Source organism: Mus caroli, chromosome 1, assembly GCF_900094665.2.
Source record: "Mus caroli chromosome 1, CAROLI_EIJ_v1.1, whole genome shotgun sequence".
NCBI classification, from domain to species: domain Eukaryota; kingdom Metazoa; phylum Chordata; class Mammalia; order Rodentia; family Muridae; genus Mus; species Mus caroli.
Genome location: NC_034570.1, coordinates 73,838,916 through 73,857,803, shown reverse-complemented (window position 1 = coordinate 73,857,803; position 18,888 = coordinate 73,838,916). Strand labels below are relative to the sequence as shown.

At 39.9% G+C, this 18,888-nt stretch overlaps 1 protein-coding gene across 12 annotated transcripts in view; it reads left to right on the top strand.

Moving 5' to 3' along the window:
* Dock10 (dedicator of cytokinesis 10) overlaps positions 1-18,888 on the top strand; it is a 249,389-nt gene that overhangs the window by 165,519 nt on the left and 64,982 nt on the right. For all 12 annotated transcript variants that reach the window (XM_021165780.1, XM_029474701.1, XM_029474693.1 and 9 more), the window contains exons 14-24: positions 315-397; positions 5,790-5,912; positions 8,586-8,665; positions 10,259-10,446; positions 11,006-11,071; positions 12,718-12,810; positions 15,944-16,067; positions 16,255-16,376; positions 16,735-16,821; positions 17,420-17,512; positions 17,966-18,084. In XM_021165780.1, the coding sequence (XP_021021439.1) occupies positions 315-397; positions 5,790-5,912; positions 8,586-8,665; positions 10,259-10,446; positions 11,006-11,071; positions 12,718-12,810; positions 15,944-16,067; positions 16,255-16,376; positions 16,735-16,821; positions 17,420-17,512; positions 17,966-18,084 (1,178 nt within the window). The remainder of the gene's footprint in view (positions 1-314; positions 398-5,789; positions 5,913-8,585; positions 8,666-10,258; positions 10,447-11,005; positions 11,072-12,717; positions 12,811-15,943; positions 16,068-16,254; positions 16,377-16,734; positions 16,822-17,419; positions 17,513-17,965; positions 18,085-18,888) is intronic.

The following is an 18,888-nucleotide window of genomic DNA, read 5'->3' as shown; positions in this document are numbered from 1 at the left end:
AGATTTTAACTTCTCTTAGCTAAACAGAAGGGAGGAAGGATGGCAGGAAGAACAGAGGAGCGGGTAATAGTTGATATTTCAAGACTATGGGATAGATGTTCTACCTTTAGAATTTTCAAATGAGAAAAGAAAGCCAAGAATTCTACAATAACTTGAACACAGAGGGTCTTGTGTATAATCTGTGAGCCAATAAGGAGAAACTCTATAGAGTTTCAGTAGACAACAAAATGGAAAAAAATAATCGCTATTATTTCATATGTGTGGTTTGTAATTGGTTATCCCTAATAATATTTTATTTACTTTTTTCCCTTCAGTTTGCACAAAAGATTCTAAAATCCAATAGGCAGTTCTGCAGCAAATTGGGGAAATATCGGATGCCATTTGCTTGGGCAGTGAGGTAAGGTCCTACTTTTCGACTCTCAGAATAGAAATGTACTTACAATATGCATTAGAAGCTATGGCTTTGAATGCCTGTGGATCATCTGATGCTTTTTAATGAAGCCACACCTAGAGAAATAACACAGTATCATCTTCATAGACATCATCAACTCTGCAGAGACACACTTGACTCATTAGTTCAGGGAGACAGCATACACAAAGGCCCCTACTTCATATTCAATGTGGACACGGCCAGATAGACTGGGGAAACTTACTAGTACAAAATCAAAATTATAGTTTTATAATATGTAACTGCTTTAGTGAACACAATCTTTTATCAGTCCAGAGAGCCTAATGGACAAAGGAGGGATAAGGAGGGATATCAGATACCTTCCTGTGAACCTGCATGCTTTCATTTATGCATAGAGCTCTGCTTTGTATGGATGTCCAAATGAAGCCATCAAGCTGATCATGTAAGCTGTCTTTGCTTTGGATGTAGATTAGCACAGGCAGTTATGTCCCCAGCTGACTCTGATGGAGATGTTGAGTTCTGTATGCTCAAGCAGAAGACCATCCTTCCCTAAGTGGGACCCCTGTGGAAAATAGGCTTTGCTTTCAGATCTCCTGACACATCAAATCCTAGTGTCCTTCGCAGTCTCTTTGCATCTTTACCTAGTATAAGAATTCCTCAAAGGAGGGAAAACTTGGCATAGACTCATGACAAAAACAAAGATCAGCAATGAACAAGCTGAATTAAAAGGGGTTAATTACAGGCCTAGTAGAAAACTTAGCCCCACTTAGTGAATGTTAATAACATTATCCCAAAGGTAGTCACTTCATTAAAAATTCAAAGCACAGAAGGAGAGCTGACCTGAAGTGTATTCTTCTATTCACGTGGCTTCCACTGGGAAACACATTCAGAGAAAACCCACCAGTGTGTGTCAGAATGTTGTGGTCATTATTTAACATTAAGGACTGGGATATAGAAGCAGTGGTGTGGAGCCCAACACCAGTAATGCAAGAAAATTACTGAAGGCTGCTCAAGTACCAACTTGCATTCAGACAGCCTTGCAGCAAGGGTGGATGAGCCAGGCTGCAAAGCCTGGTAACCCAGCCTACCTGTCAAGGTCAACTCTCTGTTTATTGTGTCATTGAACAAGGCTCCTCTTTGGGTCCTGAGTCTCATCCATAGGATGGAGCAGCCAATACTTGCTTCATGGGCAATATCTTCTACTAACTTCAGATGTACAAGGATTTGGTATAAAATATGTCGTGGATATTATTTTATCTCTCCATCGCTACCTTTCCTTACAGAGATAACTAATGGTAGACATGAAAAACATGTTACAGACATTGTCATTATTACTATTATTGCTGGAGGTCACTTGTCAAGTTCATGTTCACGATCTGTAGCTCCCCATTTCTTGTAAATTTGGTCCAGTGAAGAAGAGTGTGAAGGGTGGAAGTAAGTCATGTGTCAGTTATTGGCAGAAGTGACATCCTGACTCTGAAATTGTCAACAAACTGTCTGGAAGACAGATGGCACTTCCATGGCAGCTGAAAGTGTCATCAGCTTTTGGGGTAGTTATTTCTAGGAAAATAGAACTATCAAAACTGCAAGCCCATGCTGGATGACAGCTCAGTTAGTGCTTTGGCTGTTGTTAGGAACTTGTACAAACCACCGGTGACTTGTATTTACTTGAGTTGCTCGGGTAAGTGCAGGGGGGGGGGCGATGGCTGATCATACAGAGATTATGGTTTCGTAGGGTGCTTTGGATTACCTAGCTTCAAAAAAAAAAAAAAATCACGCAGCCACCCAAAGTAGCAACCCCTGCCCCACCTTCCAGGGCAAGCATTGCTTCAGCTAAGAGTTGAAGGCTAGCAGTCACTCACATTGTTCTGGAATAGACCAGCCCCATGGCATAGGCGATATATTGTTGGTCCTGCATGTTCTCCACTGGCTTTTGCTCTATACTCTTATTTCCAGCTGGCCCAGCTCTGCTTCTTCCTTTGGGGTAATTCAGATACTTTTACAAGCTGGGTGAAATGAAAGGAACGCAGCAGCGTGGTGGGTTCACAGGAACTCTGGTCTTGAGTGCTGGGGGTAGGGATGGGGGCAGAAAGAAGCCTTCTCTGAGATGGTTTTCAGTGTTACAGCTCTTTATTCGCGGGTAATAGGGCTATATAAATACTGGGGAGTGAGTAGGAGGCTTTGAGGTAAGTGAACACTACTGCAGGGTTCCCAGGTAATGCTCCATTTGCATGAAAAATGTGTGCTTGCTGGACACATCCTTATAGGGAGAGAGGAAGTTAAACCTGGCATCTGGCCATAGTGCTATGTGACCACCTGAAGGTGAGCCAGAGGGGGGGGGGGGCGGCGTCAAATGTGTACCATGGTACAGGCAGGCCCAGAACAAGGAGGAAGCAACCTTTACTCCTGCCAGTCTCAAGCTGAGATTTTCCGGGTTTGGACATGGCTCGACCTTATTTTTGCTCCAGGCCCACTCCCCAGGTCACATGGCCCATTGTGCTCCACCATTTCCTATCTTGCAGTTTGTTTCACAGCATAGCTCTGAGTGTACCCTAAAACATTTCAAAGCAACTGTAGTTAAAAATAGTAGCATTAACAGTTACATGAAACCAGATTTTTACCCAGCTGCCGCAGTACACACAGATCTCATTGCTGTGAGCATCTAATTTGAAATTTATCTGGTATGTTCTCAGACTGGGTACCAGCTGTACTGCCACTTTGTATCAAAAATATTATCCTTCCAATAGGTGTAGAACACACACACACACATACCATACACACACATATATACATAGTTGTGCATACACACAGTTGCACACACACACACAGTTGCACACATACACACACACAGAATATTTTACGACTCACAATTAGAAAAGAAGGTGAATTCACAGGTGTGCCCTACTGCAATTAAACTTTTCCCATACATATCAACTGCAGGATCATAGGGGCCCAAGGCCACAGCAGGACCACCTCGCAGATTCTTGTACTCTGTCTCATTTAAACTTATAAATGATTAACAGACTGTTTAATTTTCTTTAAAGTCAATCAGGACTACCACTAAAATAAATGTTCGTTCTCATATCTGTACATCTAAAGATACTCAGTGCAGTGATATCTAAGATTCTCATGCTGTCAACGGCCCAGCAAGTGGTGGTCCACCTCTGCTTGCATCCTTCCAGTGACAAGGCTCCTAGTACATGCCACCACGTCCTTGTCTCTGCCTTTCTATAGTTTTATTATTTGATAGTTCATTTTTATAGGGTTTTTTTTTTTTTGCTGCCTTATGAATTCTAGGTAAATGTGCTACCATTGGAATACAACCTCAGTCCTTAAGGGGTGTTTTACTATTATTAATTATTATTATAAGACAGGGTTGTCTGAGTGGCCCATCATGGCTTTGGACACCTGTTCTCCTGCTGTCTTTACTACCCCATTGCTGAGATTATAATCCCATGTCCATGCTAGGCCCTAACAACCACTTTGGACTTTCATCAGCTGTATTTACACAGGCATAGAAACATCTAAATCCCACATGATGGTGTGTGCCTCTAATCTTAGCCCTTGAGAAGATGAAATACAAGGGTCAAGCGCAAAGCTTTGTGTATACCTCATGAGCGGCTATTCCAAGTGAAGGATTTCCATAGGCCAACTGTGGATAGGATCAAAATGGAGTTTACACAGCACATAGATTAATGGAGTCATGGTAATTCATTCACTGAAAAAGACTATTATACTTTTGTGGGGGTTTTGTTTTAAGATTTATTTATTATTATACATAAGTATACTGTAGCTGTCTTTAGACACACAAGAGGGTATCAGATCTCATTATGGATGGTTGTGAGCCATCAGGTGGTGGCTGGGATTTGAACTCAGGATCTTCAGAAGAGTAGTCACTGCTCTTAACCACTGAGCCATCTCACCAGCCCAAGACTATTATTCAAGTTGAGTTTATCACTCCCCTCTTGTATTGAGAAACACAATGTATTGGTTTTAAAATGTCAAGTACTTGCTCAAATGGCCTTTAAAGTATTTATGCAAAAGTCATTTTTTAAGTTAAATGCCTTGTAATTCTTATCACATTTTAATGCATTTATGTTGTGAGCATGCACAGCTTGCCACAGCACTCTTGTGGCTGTCCGAAAACAAAGTGCACAAGCAGGTTCTTTCATTTCACCATACGGGCCCAGAAACCACAGCTGGCAGACAGGGTTGTCGGCAAGTGCCTTTACCTGCGCAGTTCTCTTTAGACCTCAAGTTAAAGCTTTCTAGTCTGTTTTCTTGATGCTATTTCATTAGAATTTTATGAAGGAGAGATTCAGTTGATTTTTCCACAGTTACTACTTAACAACAAGAATATCAACAAAACTGTGAGGAGACAATTTCAAGGAGTCTAAAAATATCATTTGAATACATCTCTAACCCATTTCCTTTTTTCCACGTTATTTTATACAAAATGTCTATGGCTAATATCAGTTTCAAAGCCATTTCAGCTACTTTATTGAAATATTTGATCATTTAAATGGTGATAAGATATTCTAGCTAAGGCTCTTGAGCTAGAAGAAATAAAAATCCAACGTTTCTCTAATGTTGAAGAAAAGGCAATTATATGGGGGCCTAATTTTTGATGCAAAATAAAGATGGGGAAAACTGCATGGGAAGGAAATATTGCCTGACCCCACTTAATAACTTAGACAAAAGCAACTACGTATTTTAAGTAAGGCGCTATAATTCCAATGAAATGGATCAAGGAAAGAAAAATAACATACATTAGCTGTATTTCATGCTAAATACTGCCTGATATTTCCTGCATGTATCCTTATTTCTGTCCAAAAGTTAGAACATGGGCTCATTTATCTTCACAAAGACAGTTTAGGAATCTGATTTTCAACAGCCATAATTACAACCTGATTCCTCTTACACACTCATAAGTTCTAACGCTGCCACCCCAAGTGCATTAGCCCCTTCTTGCCCGAGTTAAGGTCTCTTGAAGGAACACTTAAATGGAGCACTTTAAGAAATAGCTCATTCAGTGCAGGGTTTGCCTTGCAAACATGAAGACCTGAGCCTGAGCCTGAGCCACAAAACCAAGCTTAAAAATTCTCGACATGAAGAGGCATGGCTGTAATCATACCACAGGAGAAGCAGAGACAGGAGGTTAGCTGGGGCCAACTGACTGGCGAGCCTAGGCTCTTGGGTGAGTTTTAGGCCAGTGGAAGATCTTGCCTCATAGAACAAGATGGATAATGTGAGTACATGCATTCACATGTGTGTGTGTGTGTGTGTGTGTATGTGTGTGTGTGTGTATGTGTGTGTAGAAACACACAATTTATTAAGCAATAACAAAATACAAATCTGAATAAGCATTCTTTCCCGGCAGATCTGTATTTAAGGACAACCAGGGGAATGTGGACAGGGACTCACGGTTTTCACCACTGTATAGACAAGAAAGCAGCAAGATGTCGTCTGAGGACCTCCTAAAACTGGTGTCAGACTACAGAAGGTAGGATATTCTGGATATCCCTTTATGTACTTCAAGCTGTTGCCACGCTGATTTCTTCTCTCTCCGTAATAATACCTCATGCTTTGAGTCTCAACTATCCAGACAGCCCCAGAAACAAATGGTTTTCTGGTGACTTCCTTCTTGTCCAAATGGTGCCACAATCAAGCAGAAGATTTGTGACATGTTGGGCTATATTATCTATCCATCTATAGCTCTGTGACAATAAACCCCTCCCCCCTCCAAAAAAAAACCCCACCAACTTGTTGTCTGGGAATAGCATTATTTATGGTACTCCTGATTGTGTGGTTTCTGTTTGTCTCTTCCACATATGATATTGACTGGCAGAGGTGAGTTGAGACTGGAGAATCAGCTTCTACCCCACAGGAACTCTTGAGATGTGCTGATGCCCTGATGATACTATATATCTTACTCTAGTAGGGTCTAGCACAGAGAACAACCTTGTTCTCTTTAGCCATGTACAATGGTTCTGTTTCTCCTGCCTAAGAATTAGCAAGCCACTTATCAACTAATTTTGTATATCCCTCAAAAATGTTATGATATGATTAAACATGTGGCCACTATAGCTTCAGCAAATCATCTTCATCTAGTAACGTAGAAGGGATGCCTACCAGTGTTTATCATCACCATTATTATTATTATTATTATTACTCATTGAAGTTTTTAGAACATACAATTAGGATGAGAAGTAGACTCTTAGGCAAGACCCTCTACTAATCTCAGTTCTTCGAAGTCCAGGACGAGCACTGTAACATAAGACCTTGCTTCACATCACTCACTCATCAAATATCCTGGTCAAAACTTGTACCCAAGTCTTCACAGGACTCCTCAAGCCACCATGAGAAAATAAAAGGGAATTTCCCTGTTGCCTTTTTGACAGTTCCCTAAAGCATGGCAAAATGTAATGCTGAGCATAATGAAACATACAAAGATTTAGGGATGAACTGATATAATAAACAGCAAAAGAAACCCTGTCAACCCTCTTTTTGCCAGGGAATACAAAATAATTATAATGGCACATAAGTTGTACCTCTAATGCACAATGAAGTGCTGACATTAGGTTAAAACTGGCATTGAGTTAAAATCTCTATTGGGGACCAGTTTCTGTGGTATAAATTAATTTGTCATTGCTGACTTCAAGCCACCAACATGGTTCACTGAACACAGGGCTGGGAAGAGAGGTAAAGAACCTTGGGGCTCAAATATGGTGTGTAGATTAGTTCTTTTCTCGAAGAATACCTGACCAAAGCAACTTAAGAAAGTGGGTTAGTTTGGCCCGTATTCTTGGGAGTTATAGTTCTTCGTGGAACAGAAGACACAACGACAGGAACAGCAGTCAACTGGTGACATTGCATTTGTGTTCAGGAAGCAAAGAGTGAACAAGAAAAGGAGCAAGGAGCAAGGAGCTGGGCTGTAAAACTCCAATACCCTCTTCCTCCAGGAAGACTCTACCTCCTAAAGGCTCTGCAGTCTTCAAAGGGTGCCACTAGGGGGATCCAGCAAAGGAAACAGAACTGCCAGAGAGTCAAAGAGTGAACATGCATAATGATGGGAGGGTTGGGGGTGGGGGGAGCCTACACATGTAGAGGCAGTCAGCTCTTTGTTAATGCAGAGGGCAAAATTCAAGCTCTTAGCAACTGTAGCAACAAAACTAGCTTTGTTCTCCGACATTCTTTTTTTTTTTTTTTTTTTAAACTTCAGAATATAGTGTGCTTATATTTGCCTGCATACAGAACACTCAGCCAGGAGAATAGGTGTTTTCTTTTCCACCAGTCATTTTGTCAACATGATGACTGTGTAAATCGCAATGGTAGCATTTTCCCCCTTTTGACATGATTTTTGTCATTTAGCTGGAGTCCTCCGCTTATTAATTATAATTTCCAATTAAAATTTCCAATTTTCTTGGCTAGATAGTTTACATCATTGACTCATTGTTTAGCTATGAGTTACAAATAGAAATAAAATTTGTTTTTAGTGGATGTGCTGATACATGTCATAATCTGGGCACTTGAGAGGCTCAAACACAAGGCTGGAGAGTCCAGGGCCAGCCTGCTCTACATAGCAAGAGTCTCTTAGAAAACAACAACAACAACAACACCTTAAAAGCCTCTTTAAGCCCTTCCCCACAGACTGAGAACCAAGATCACAGTGTGTTAGTGCTGGAGCGTGAGGGTAGGGAAACAGAAAGGGATTGTTAGTGGTTTGTGATTAGCCCAGATCGAGGTTTTTTTTTCTTTTTCTTTTTCTCTTTTATTGAATATTTAAAATCCACTTCAACAGTGAAATGCTCAAGCAAATTCAAATAAGTCTTATTGACAAGACCATATATCTTACTGTTATACCCGTTTGGTCTCAGGAGTAAATGAAGTCAGAGAAAATAAGTTTAAGGTATTATTCAGGATATCGGTAATGTGATTCCTCTATAACTTTTGTTTTTATTTATACGAGCTTTGTTGTATAAGAGTTAAACTAACCATAGGGGGAGAAATCAATACACTATTATTTCCTGTCTATTCTTTCTCCTTCTCAAAGCTCAGAATTATAGAAGATGGATTTTTCTGTGAAGATGAAAATAATACACTGTGTGTGTGTGTGTGTGTGTGTGTGTGTGTGTGTGTGTGTGTGTGTGTGTGTGTGTGTGATGTCCTTTCACAGAGCTGACCGGATAAGCAAAATGCAGAGCATCCCTGGAAGCCTGGATATTGCTGTGGACAACATTCCCTTGGAGCAGCCAAGTATGATGTCCGTGTTACCTGTGTCACACTGCGTTTAGAGACTTCCAAGTATCTTGTGCGGGAGGGCTGTTTGCTTTGTTGGTTTGTCAGTTAACTGGCTGGCCTTAAGGCTTGGTTTGTTTGGGGATTCTGTCTTCCAAACTGGAATTGGAGTTCATTATACCATAGGAATGTGGGGCTTATTTGTCGATTGAGACAGACAGGGAGTACATAATGGAAACTGTATCCTAGATAGCCTAACTATCATCTGTTATATAAATATGGATTTAATTTATCCAGCAAGATTCTAAATTATTTACATAATCCTTGATGCTGTAGAGTGTCACAGGAATGTGGTGTCAGATTCAAGTACACAAACAACTGATAGTGAGAGAATTCAGATTCTATCTAGTGTCCCTGACACAAGTACAGACTGGCTCTGCCATACCACACTGCCATAAATTGCTTTGAGTACTGGGCATAGCCATCTAAGAGATGTTATACACATAGTGTCTACCTCTTCTGGGACACGGCAAAAATCCTCCTTTTACTGACCTAAAAATGAGGATTTCAGAATGCCGATAGAATCAAGGTTTCCTGTAATAAATGATAACTGGGTCAAAACTTCTGACAGGGACTATTAGGCTGGCCATCTATCATGATATATGTCCACAAATCACTGTAATATAAACTATAATGAGAATTCTAACTTAAGCTCTGACCTCAAATCATTTTTACATTGATTGATGGAGAACAGCAGAGGACAGGCTATTTCCTCTACGTGACTTAGGGAACAAGGCTTTACTGCCTACAGAAAAGACAAAACAACGGAAGAAAAAGCTAAATAGTCTCTTTGAAAGAATGGTATGGTATTAGATAAATTTGAGCATACAGAAATATTAGATAGATTCCTGATTAAATACTAGAATTTTTATCTGGTTTTCAAGGATGCATAGTCCATTGTTAGTTTTCTCCCAGTTCAAGAAGATTCTCTGTAGAAAGGAAAAGCAGCAGGCCATTCTATCCTTCAACGTAACCGTTTCCACCTTCAAACACTGGAATAGCAGAAGTTTTGACCTAGACATTCCTAACCATCTTTTCTTTATTTTTTTCCTTAGTTTGTTACTACAAAGATAGAGTTTTAAAGGTGTTAAAAATTGAAAGGAAGGTAATAAATAATATACAGAGAGAGGGCTGTTCATCTGTTACTATTATACTAAACCCACTGAATAACTTTTAATCTGCCATGCAATCATATATATATATATATATATATATATATATATATATATATATATATATAATTTATAATAGCAAGTGAAAGTCAACAGGTTACTCTTTATCCTATAAAATTCTATCTAGTATAGTCTATGTACAGGAAATAATATGAAAAATATCAGTCCATCTCAAAGATTTACCATGCTTCTTAGCCATTACTTTCAATACTCAATATATAATTTTCTTATCCCCAAAGTCAACATCTCACATTTCCATGCTCTTGGAACACAATGTCAAGTTTCCATTTTAGGTGGATTCGTGTTAAAATATGCTAAGTGTTGCTCACTTTTGAAGACCCATATTAAATGACAAACTCTTATTTTCTGATTTTTTAAGACTGTGTAACATCGTCCTTTATCCCTGTCAAGCCCTTCAACGTGACGGCTCAGTCAGAACCTACAGTGGAGGTGGAAGAATTTATTTATGACTCAACAAAGTATTGCCGTCCATACCGAGTATACAAAAATCAAATTTATGTATACCCCAAACACCTCAAATACGATAGCCAGAAATGCTTCAACAAGGTATGACACACGTTTCTGAGACATTGACTTCTTCACAGTCCACCAAAACTGAACCACACAAGATGGTTCTTGAATGAGCATCTACAAATATCTATGAGCTAAGACTTGAAGGAAATGCTTAGCCAGTGGTGGATTCATTCTAGAATTCACTTTAGGATCATTTAAAGAGGAATCCACTTGTAGAATCTCAGAGGGTTACAAAAGATTTGTCTTATGTTGCTCATTCTGAATCGTTTGAACATGCATGATTGTATAATGCACTAATAATTCTTTCTAAAATCAGCCTGACATAAATTTGATCTAGACTATTTTTTTTTAGTTTCTTATAATACTTTTAAAATAGCATGCTTAGTCCTATGCTGGAAGCATTTTTGTTTCCTTTAAAATCTCTCCAGATCCTGCTGTTTCTGAAGACCATGGATGTCACAAGACAATGTTGGCTATTCTACATTTTTTTTAAGATTTAAATAGAAGATGCTTATTTTAAACCCTTATATTGTTTAGGGTGTTATTTAAAAGGAAATTATCATCCCCATTATTCCCCTCACTATAATTTCAGGCACGGAATATAACTGTGTGCATTGAATTCAAAAATTCAGATGACGATGGAGCCAAGCCCATGAAGGTGAGTCAAGCTATCTGAGGACACAGCATGAGAGGTAGGGCAACCACCTTGCTCTTTTGCACCACAGAGGGATATTTTATATGAGTATGGTTAAATCAGGAGCAATCCTGGGCATTGGTTTTAGATCTCCTGAAAATGTCTCTGACTTTACAACCATCACTAACTCCATCTATCAAAAATGCTAGTCTCCCAGGGCTCTTCACCTCATGATTTAAAAAAAGGAAAGTGATTAAGATGTGAAATAGTCTACCCAGTGCACAATTAGTTCACCTCTTGGCTGTGCATGCTTGATTTGTAGCAGTACATCCAGTCTGCCTTCATACAGTCTTCACAGAAAGGTTACTATACCCAGGCATATTGGATAATGCAGGATGTCCCCAGAGAGCTCATATTTATGAAGAGGCCTGTTGCCTAATGCAAGATGCTCACATTTATGAAGCCCAGTGCCCAAGGGACTCTAAAATAACAGTCCAAGTTGTTGATCACATGGGTTAATAATGTCACTATTTTGACCTGTAAATCTTTAACTGGGTTGCCTTCTCTAGCATTCATGCATGATATGAACTATTTCTGGTTTGTATTTTAATTTTAAGGGTACCAAATAACAACAAAAAAAAACCTATAAAAATAAAGAGAAAAGTCTATGCTCACATCTTCTAGGTCACAGTGAATCAGAGGGAGGAGGTAGAGAATAACCAGGATAATGTCTAACCATACCATTGCCTCAGCTATTTCTCATAATACCATTGGGTACAAATCATACCGGGATTGATGCTACCGAGAGGATTGTAGCCTTTTCCAAAGAGTGACGATGAATTTAAGATTGAGCTAACTCATATAGGGTAAAGAGGTATTATCGTTCAAGATAATCTTAAGCCACTGTGAGCATCCATAATTCTACAGCATGAGTATCAGGAAAGAAAAACTAGCATGTGATGACATTGTTAAGCAAAGGCAATGACCAGGTAGAAAGCTCAGCAGTTCAGCCAGAGCAGGACTCCTAATGGAGATGAACTTGGAAAGAAGGACAATAGCAGGTGTGTGGGTTCCCTGCTTTGTTATATTCTTAACACCACATAGAGATACGGTGTTACCACATGTAAGACTAGAAGAGGGCTTTGATTTCCAGGCATGTGTGCCATCTCACCTGTATGATTCACGAAAGCCTATCCAGTTCCCTGGTTTCATCAGAGGCTATGTTAGAATATCAAGAGCCGGGTCTCTCCCACCCCTTCCACTTTCATGAGGACGAGTTGGTTTGAATGAAACTGGAATCTAGCCAAGCCTTAGGACCTTAACTCTAGACAAGAGTTGGTTCCATGGTCCCCAACAGGAAGTCATCCTTCAGGGATCTGACTTGAACATTAACTCATATTTATGATAGTCAAAAGTCATATAGCAAGTTGATTCACTATTTTACCCTAGTGCCATACCTGTAAGATGAATAAAGGGTTTAGGTGTTCTTTGGCGTCCCATTGCATAGTACATACAGGACAATGTACCCATAAAGTTCAAAGTTAACTGGATGTCATCCTGGGAAGTAAATCACAAAGTGTGCCTTAGTACTGGAATTGGGAACCGAAGAGTTGATTGTTTTGAATATTTTCAGGCACTCACAGTTGTTTCCCTCCTAACCTTCTAAACAGTGTATTTATGGGAAACCTGGAGGGCCCCTCTTCACTTCCTCTGCCTACACAGCTGTGCTGCACCATTCTCAAAATCCAGATTTCTCCGATGAGGTAAGTATCGGGCCCCCATTGCCTCTGCCTAAAGCTCCTGGGTGAGTAGGTCAGGGAAACCTTGTCTAGACCACATCTCAGATTGAGAACAGTTGTGTCACTTCCCAAGACTGTCAAGTGACAGTTGCTACTATGACACTGACTGATCATGATCCTGCTTTATGTTTCAAATTCCCCCATTGAATACAAGACTGATCTTCAAAAAGGGATGGTTTTATTTTATTTTTTCCAAGGAAGACTAAATTTTCTCATTTACTTTATGCGTGACTTTATTAGAGAGCGTTACCAGTTGGTGGCAGCATATAGTGTTATAGCAGGAAGACTAGATGTTTTGAATCAATACTATTGCTCACTATGTGAACATCACTGGGCTCGGTCCTCTCACCTCATGGTTAGAATTGTGACTTGTCCTGGAAAACTTAACACTCTTATTAAGCACTAAGAATGCATGATCTCCTCCATAGCCTTGCATTAACTCTGCCATAGCCTTGAGAATTATGTACTCTTATCACCTCCTGTTATATAGAGGAGGGCTCTGTGGCTCAGAGGAACCAGGGTTGTGTTACTACTAAGTAACAGTCAGCATTCAAACCAAGCCACATAACTCCAGATAGAAGCCTCCCCACTTCTTATAAGTCATAACTAACATCACTAGGCTAGTGGTAAATTGTTTCACATATATTAGCTATGTTATAAATAGCCCATGACAAGTTTTAGTGATTAACCCCAGCTGCTACCATAAGGCAAAGATCTGAACTACTTCAACCAACTAGCATATTATATGAATTCCTTGATCAATGTTGTAACAAATAGCATCCATTAGTTGCTTAATACAGTGCATACCATTTACAGCTCCAGTGGTCAGAGATTTGAATTGGCTGTCATATGAGCATCACTAAGGCAGTGTGTCTTCTAAAATTTCTAGAGGAAGATCTGTTTCCTTACCTCTTGCAGCCTCTAAACATCACCTAGAACCTTGGTTTGTAACTCCGTTCCTGCCTACCTTTATAAGAACCATGCTGGGACCAGAAATGTTGATGGAGTATTCCCCTCACTTATGTTAAGCCCTAAATCCTATTCCTAGCACCACATACAACTAGGTGTAGTGATCACAGTCCTTGGGAAGTAGAGGTAGGAGAATCATAAACTTAAGATAAATCTTTGTTATCTAGAGACTTTGGGGCCATGATGAGGCACCTTTATAAAAAGGTGGGGCCCTTTATAAAAAGGAAGAGAGAGAAAAAAAAAGAAAGAGAGAGAGAAAGAAGAAGAAGGAGGAGGAGGAGGAGGAGGAGGAGNAGGAGAAGAAGAAGAAGAAGAAGAAGAAGAAGAAGAAGAAGAAGAAGAAGAAGAAGAAGAAGAAGAAGAAGAAGAAGAAGAAAGGGAAGGAAGGAAGGAAGGAAGGAAGGAAGAGACAGGAAGGAAAGGAGGGAGGGAGGGAGAGAGGGAAAGGAAGGAAGGAAAGACAGACAGACAAAAGACTTTCTCTGACCACATTGTACCCACTTGCAATATCTGGTATAATTCCATGGTCCCCACCTAAGTTACATCTTTGAACTCCTCTTTACCATGCACAGTCACATTAATGGGCTCTGGATATTAGAACACAGAGCCATTCTCTGACTACCACCCCATTTTACCCATTTGTTATTTTCAAACTAATTAACAGAATTCTCTGGCCTTACCTTCAACCTCCATCTCCACTTAATGCTCTCATTTTCTCTCCATCAATCCAGGTCAGGAGATTAAAAAGAAGCTAAGGGAAAGAGTTATTATCAAATTACAAAATAGCTACCATATTGATTGACCTTTTGACAAAACACTTGTGAAAGATGCATTTTCAGTAGATGTAAAAATTTCATAAATTAGTGTTCTTGGTGTCTCAATGCTGTTAAATCTGGCTTTTGATCATTTTTATCTTCTTGTATTTCCTGGAATCTCACAAAATCTATGAGCTTTCCACATGACTAGATTATTAATCACTTAGTGGTCTCCGAAGCACAGATTTAATACTAAGGTTTTATTTTCTTGATTACAGGAAAAATGATTCCATTAACTTTAAAATGGGTATAAATTATCCAGTGCATTGTTATAATATAATATAACTGCAGGATTTTTTTAAGTGAGGGATTGTGAAAGCTAGTTTTATGTCAACTTGACACAAGCTAGAGTCTTTTTAGAAGAACGGCCCTTAACTGAAAAAATGCCCCCACCAGATTTGCCTGTGGGATAGCCTATAGTACTTTTACTATTATTATTATTACTGTTGTTGTTAAATGATGCGGGAGAACCAGATCACAATGGGCAGGGCTTACCCTAGGCTGGACATTCTGGGAACTGAAAGAAAGCAGTCTGAGGAAGCCAGTGAGCAGGACTACTCCATGGTTCATGCTTCAGCTCCTGCCTCCGGGTTCGCGCCTTCCTTGAGTTTCTACCTGTCTTTCTTTGCTAATGGAAAGACAGCAAAGTAGAACTGTAAGCTTAAATAAGCGCATTCCTGCGCAAAGTGGTTTTGGTTGTGATGTTTCATCACAGCAATAGAAACCTCAGGACAAGGATACTTTTGTTACTATTTGCTGAAATTCTTAAGTACATTGATTGCTATGTAATCTCCAGGTTGGTTAAGAAGAAAGAAGCTTCCTAGTGCTCCGCTTATTATTATGTGTTTTGAAATGTTTATTGGCTTTTGTAACAACTTTAATACACTGATATAAATAATGTATCAGCTTATAAATCATCTAAGTCCAGGGATCCTTAACCTTTGTCATATACCAGAATTGTCTGGAAGACTCACTGACTCGCAGCACTCAGATTGGGATACTCAGCTTGTCTGGGATAGGCCTGAGAGTTTATGGTTCCAGGTGATACCAATGTTACCATTGCAGGGACCACACTTTGTAACCTATGGTCCTAAATCCTTTCTTAAGCAGAATGAGAGCAACTAGCTAAATGCACACAACATCTATTTAATAATCTATAGGTATTGGTTGTAGCTTGACTTCACTATTCTCAGAACAACTTAGTGACTCACATAAAGCTAAGGGCAGGCTACTCTTCATTAAGGCCGTTGTCTTATACTGTTGTTACACAGATGATTTTAATCTCAATCCAAATGTGATGCCTTTCATTTCAGGTGAAAATTGAGCTACCAACACAACTCCATGGAAAACATCACCTTTTGTTCTCCTTTTACCACATCACATGTGACATCAATGCCAAAGCCAATGCGAAAAAGAAAGAGGCTTTGGAGACATCAGGTACTTACAAGAAGTGACCTGAAGTAGGTCAGGGTGACATGTGTTTAACTTGAGTTGGAGACCATTTTTAAAAGATGCAGTGTATTGATTCTTAAATGAGTTAATGTTTAGAGTGACAGATGCATATTTGTACTTCTTAATGCAGAGGTGTGTGTTCAAAAGTTTTCCCCCTGCTGTTTCTTTGCAGTGGGCTATGCATGGCTTCCTCTGATGAAACATGATCAAATAGCTTCTCAGGAGTACAACATCCCAATAGCAACAACCCTGCCTCCTAATTATTTAAGCATTCAAGATCCTACAAGTGCAAAGGTATTGAGTAGTGTATGATTTACAAGAAAAGTATTTTAAAAATCAACCATGAAAATGGTTATCTTTTTTTTTCTCTGCTATTTAAACTAACATGATAGCATGTCCATTGTACTTATGAAGTGAATGGACAATAATACAACTCTTATTTTATTTATGGCCACTAAAAATGAACCATTAAAAAATGGACTCCATGGAAATATATCATGCTCATCTCCCAAACCTCTGAACGAATCTGCACATTTTCTCATCTCTAGAGCATTGGAGCAGTGATGGCTCAGAACATCAAATTAACATAAACCAAATAGCTTGGTTCCTTTATCTCAATTTGTCAGTGATAGTGGCAAACTCTTTCTTGCAGCATGGTGGAAGTGACATTAAATGGGTCGATGGTGGCAAACCGCTTTTCAAAGTGTCCACATTTGTTGTATCAACAGTGAACACTCAGGTGAGTACCATTACAGAAGAAAAATGAGAAGCAGGCCAGGCAGAGAGGGAGGAAGGAAGAGAAGGAGGGAGGGAATGGAGGGGAGGGAGGGAGGGAAGGAAGGGAGGGGATAAATGGGAGGGATGAAGAGGAGGGAGGGAAGGAAGGAAGCAGGCAGAGAGGGAAGGAGGGAGGGAGAGGAGGGAAGGAAGGAAACAGACAAGGAGAGAGGGAGGGAGAAAGGGAGGAAGAGAAGGAGGGAGGTAGGTAAGGAGGGAGAGGAAGAGGTAAGAAGGCAGGGAGGGAGGAAGGAAACAGGGAGAGAAGGGGGGAGAAAGGGAAGAAGAGGGGGAGGGAGGGAGGATAGAACCCAGCCATCCACAGGATGCCATGCCCTTGCCAGGACGATTTGACCAAAAGAGAGAAGGGAATAGTGAATAGGAGATGAGTTTGTATTCATCCAGAGTGCTGTAGTTCAGATGGGACCTTTAGATGACCCCTCTGTCTATGGAAGAGGGCTCTAATGACTGATTTCATGAGGAGACACTTCTGACAAGTGCTTGTCGCTGGCACTGAGTTTGTGTGCCATCGAAAATTAACACGTCTTTTGCCTTAACAGGACCCACATGTAAATGCATTTTTCCGTCAGTGCCAAAAAAGAGAAAAAGACATGTCTCAATCACCTACCTCCAGCTTTGTCCGTGCCTGTAAGGTAACATGCCATGCAGATTCATTGCAGATTCAGGCCCGCCCATTCAGTGGTTTCCAGGATAAAAAGCAGGCAAAGAAAACCGATTTCCCACTAAATAGCAAGCTAAGATGTGTTTACTATTCAGACCTTTCAAAGACCTTACATTTCAGGGAGCAAATTATTTTTACTTCATAGTTTCTACATGAAACTATGTTCATATGAAAAGGAAGAGAGGCAAAGATCAGCTTTTTATCCAAAGCAAAAATACTTGAAAATTAGTATATATTTACCATTGCTAATTAAGCAGAGACTCCCTTCAACATGACCTACACCTTCTGCCAAGGTGAAGCAGGGAAGCCACAGGCCAGATGAGGGGGGGGGCTAAGGTGATCACATCACACTCCTGAAAACACCTGCGGACTGTGCTGGACTGCCCCTTCTGTTTATCTGTTTCCTCCCATCATCTCACTGCAGAACTTGCTAAATGTGGACAAGATCCACTCCATCATGAGTTTCCTGCCTATCATCTTGAACCAGCTCTTCAAAATTCTAGTGCAGAACGAGGAAGATGAAATTACTGCGACCGTCACCAGGTATCCATAGCAACACTGGGGGGACAGAGCAGGTAGCTTTTGGTCTCACAGAACCCTGATGACATGATTCCAACTAGATGGCCACATATGTGTGAACATGTTTTTCAGATTTAAGCAAGTCCTTATTTTGTGGTCCCTATCTATTATCATTAGTGGAGTGCTAAATGTTTTTCTTTTGTGTTTTTAAATATTTAATTTTGAGATAATTGTAGATTCATGAGCCATTGAAAGGAATAATATGGAGAGAATATGTGTCCTTGTTACTTATTCTCCCACACTGGCAACACACACACACACACATGCACACATACATATCCCTATCTGTGTATATACAAAATTATGTAACACATAATCACTTGGCATTGGCTTTTTAACTCATCACAAAAGAAGATTCAGGCTGTCTCTCTGTGAAGAGGCCATTTCTTTTCATGACTAAGTAGTATCCCATACAAATTGTACCACAGTATGATTAAGGATTCATTTGTTGATAGATGTCTGAACTTTTTCTCCATTTGAGGGCTCTACTGAATAAAGTCACTATAAGTATTCATATATAATGCTATATAAACATAGTCCTAATACTTTACTTCTGACATAAATCCATAGTAATGCAATGGCTGTACAACTCATTACCTGAGTGCTGGATATTTTCTTTTTAGAAATTGCCAGCCGGGTGTGGTGGCACATGCCTTTAATCCCAGCACTCAGAGGATTTCTGAGTTCGAGGCTAGCCTGGTCTAGAGTGAGTTCCAGGATAGCCAGGGCTACACAGAGAAACCCTGTCTCGAAAAACCAAAAAAAAAA